Here is a 3,502-nt window from a genome sequence, read left to right on the forward strand (position 1 = left end):
GTAGGAGTTGGTGATATGCATGGGTATGGAAGGGTAGTGGGCATGAGGATAAGAATTATGAAAAGGGTGTTGTAGGGACCCCTCCCCCTGATGACACGTGGCACGCATTTCTATCCGGATCAGCTCCATCCAGATTCCCCCAAGAGGACACGTGGCGCGTTTCTCCTATCTGGACTCCTTCAAGGAGAAGCACACAGCACTTGCAAACACCACATCCGGACGGCCGCCATATCACATCCGGACGACCGCCATATCCTATCCGGATATGTTGTTGTCCGGATCGTTGACCAAAGTAAGCAAGTCTCACTACGTCACTCCGACAGCCTGCCACAGCCCACATTCCGCAGCCTATAGAGCGAAAGGACAGGAATGATGGCAAGTCACCTCCCACGATCTATGACAGCCAAGTCACCTCCAAAGATCTTTGACAACAGCCCGTAGGGTGATGATGGCCCTACCACCACCTAGAGGCATCATGACGAGCCAAAAAGTCTCCCCACCATTAAAGAGGAAGGCAGAGCTTCTGTTACTATATATATGAACCTTCACACAAGGAAGAAGGTAAGCTTGCTATACCTAGTAAAAGGCCAACTGATAAATCTCTTTAGATACATGGCTGACAAAACCATCGGAGGGTGTGTCCGGACACTCTGTCCGGACATCTTTTGCAGGGACTACTGAACCAGAACTCAGTATTGGTTGGGATCGTGCGTCCATTCAGCAACTACGTGGATCACAGGGACACGAGGCCTCAACAGATGTGAGGAGGTAGGCAGTGAATAGAGGATGTGGGCATGGTTCATCACATTGTTGGGCTGGTAACAGTCCACTTCTGGTTGAGCCTCTGAGCAATTTGCTCTTCTCGGTTCATCAACCTAGTCCCGGGCAGCTTGCAGGGTCAAAATCTCAAACTAGGTGTGAAGATTCACAACCACGAGAGCGGCGCATAGTGCCTCCACCTCCGGGAGCAGCAGTGAGTTCATTGGTATCAGAGGTGCAATTGAAGGTGCCATCGAGACGGGCTTCATTTGAGAAAACTGTACATGCAACCTGGAATGACCACTATTTAGAGACTAACTAGCAGTTGCTCCCGACATAGCTGCTCCATGATAATTTCCAGGGATTTCTCTTAGGTTGTTAGCATGCATGTGCTTCAATTGTCTTGGACTGACATCTTCATAACTCAGGTTCCTACCAGAATAGCCTCAATTGCCTTCTTCTCAACAAGGATGCGGCATGTATCAGCACTTTGAAGAATTGTTTCGAAAGGACGAGCAACATTGTTTATGCATTCTGGAAGGAAAGATTCAATATTAGCCAATGAAGCATCGGATGAGGACTCTATGTCCTACTCAGAGCTTCCCGTCTTGGATGGTTCCTTATCATCTGATGCAACCAAATTCTTGTCTTCAACATCAGTTTCCCTGGGAATCGGAGTAGAAGGGCACATAGAATCACTAGACGATGGAGGAGATTCAGCCTCGGATCCTATCTTTGAAATGGCATTCAAGATCTCAACCAGTATGTCCACTCCAGGTCCACGTAATGAGGAAGCATGGTGCATTAATTCATCCAGTCCAATGGACAGGGATCCTGGAGTATCACCAGTCAGGGCACGCAAATATATCCTAGAAGTAAATATTTTCGCAAAGCACCTCAAAGCATTGCAATCTTTCACAGCCTGAAGGCCATTGTTATTCTGACATAAGACATCCATTCATTGAGGTATGCATGCTATGGCTTCAGCAGAGCAGAGAATGCCATCCATTATAGCATCCATGAAGGCAGAAAGGAGACTAGCCGCATGTGCCACACCGTCAGTAGCAACATGCATGGTGAATTTTCATTGATGAGGACTATCTAACATCCTCTTTCTGAGATAGCTCTTTCTTGTTTAAAGGTCTTTTGCGTACCACAACTTTAATCTTAGCCACATTATTTTCCTTGGTGCTCTCTTTTTCATTTGCCAGAAGTCCAACTGAAGGATCTGCCTCTGTTTACCCTTTCTGTTGCCTACTGCAGAGGTTCCATTTCCTTCCTCTCCCGTCCAGTTCAGAGTACTCTTCACTTGAGGACTGAATTGGATTACCTGGGGGTCTTGAATCAACACCCCAGGGTAAATTATTGTAACATTTTTTAAACTGGAGCATAGCTATCCCGATTACATGGGTTATAGAACCCCAGCAATCAATTCGGCAACCTTATAGAAGAATAAGTGAATACTCTTTTGTAAGTCAAATTCTCTGAGCGGATAGCTCTTCTCAACTGTGTTGCTTGGAAGCTTTCACAATGTATCCTGCTAATCAAACTGAAAAGTATTTCCACGCGAACAACAAGGGGCAAGAGACCAAACTACAGTGGCATTGCATGTTGATACTGCGAACACGTTAATAGGTGCTAGATCCCATTGACAGCACTCTCCAGATGGGTCTGTGGTTCTCCGTCACAGAGACCTGCTCATGATATGTTTTCTCAGCAGAAACCACGGGGGCATATGAAGAAAACATAAAGTGAATCCTTGGGTAAGGAACCAGGTTGGTCAGGAATTCAGTCACATTCACATTTAAGGCTCCATCAATCCTCAATGACGTAGTGAGTGATGAAATAACTTGAGAGACCAGGCGATTAAGATTGGTGTAGGTTGGGCACTCAATGTCAAGGGATCGCCTGCAAATGTCATAGATTGCTTCATTGTCCAGAAGCACAGCTACATTTGTATGCTCGAGCAGGGAGTGGGTTGAAAGGTCACTGTTATAGGGCTCAGCAACAGATGTTGAAACCTGAGGGGAGGGGTAAACAGTGAATCCAAGCTTTGACTTGCCGCAGTCAATAGATAGTCACTCCAACAAAAGAGACACAAGGCTCGAACCGGTGCCACCTCCAACAGCATTGAAGGTAGCTGTTCCTTGCCTTTAAGTCAACTTGTGAATGGTTCTCATATCTGCAGCTTCAAGGAGGGTCCCCTTCTCAACATGGTCCCACCACTTGAAGAGGAAGTTGTCGACCACCAGTCTGAACCAAGGGGACAACTTCAGACCTTCCTTTTAACCAAAAGCCCAAGAAGTAGAATTCCTTCCAATACCTGGCAACAACGGTACTGATGTCAACTGATGTCGTTCCCCTTTATCACTTCCAGAAGCTCACTATGTCTTTATACATCTTCGTCAATCTTCTTTAGCTTCCTACCAAAAGGGAGCAGGCTGTGTCTCTATATTCGAAGGTAAATTTGATGACTGACTAGACCTCATGTGGGAGCCTCAGATCTCAGACATTAACAGACTAAAGAGATGTAACTTATCATCATTATCCATAGGCACGCCAGTTTCTGCCAATTCATTTGCAAAAGATGGGCGGCTGCTCAAATCAGGAAATGAACCATGAACATTAGTAGAGAGCTTCCTTCCAACTGTTCTCATCATCAAGTTACCATGATTTTCACAGATGAACACCTCCCCTTACAGTCACCATAAGGCCTGACTCAAGCTGCACAGTCAATCCTGGA

At 46.0% G+C, this 3,502-nt stretch overlaps 1 protein-coding gene across 1 annotated transcript; it reads right to left on the reverse strand.

Moving 5' to 3' along the window:
• Positions 1 to 2,147: 2,147 nt before the first annotated feature.
• Positions 2,148 to 2,837, reverse strand: LOC117933250 (tubulin alpha chain-like; the record flags this gene model as incomplete). The annotated part of the gene is made up of 1 exon (XM_034854635.1): positions 2,148 to 2,837. A coding segment is annotated over one exon (450 nt), but the record flags the coding sequence as incomplete, so codon positions are not given.
• Positions 2,838 to 3,502: the final 665 nt, after the last annotated feature.

This window comes from Vitis riparia, chromosome 16 (genome assembly GCF_004353265.1).
Source record: "Vitis riparia cultivar Riparia Gloire de Montpellier isolate 1030 chromosome 16, EGFV_Vit.rip_1.0, whole genome shotgun sequence".
NCBI classification, from domain to species: Eukaryota; Viridiplantae; Streptophyta; class Magnoliopsida; order Vitales; family Vitaceae; genus Vitis; species Vitis riparia.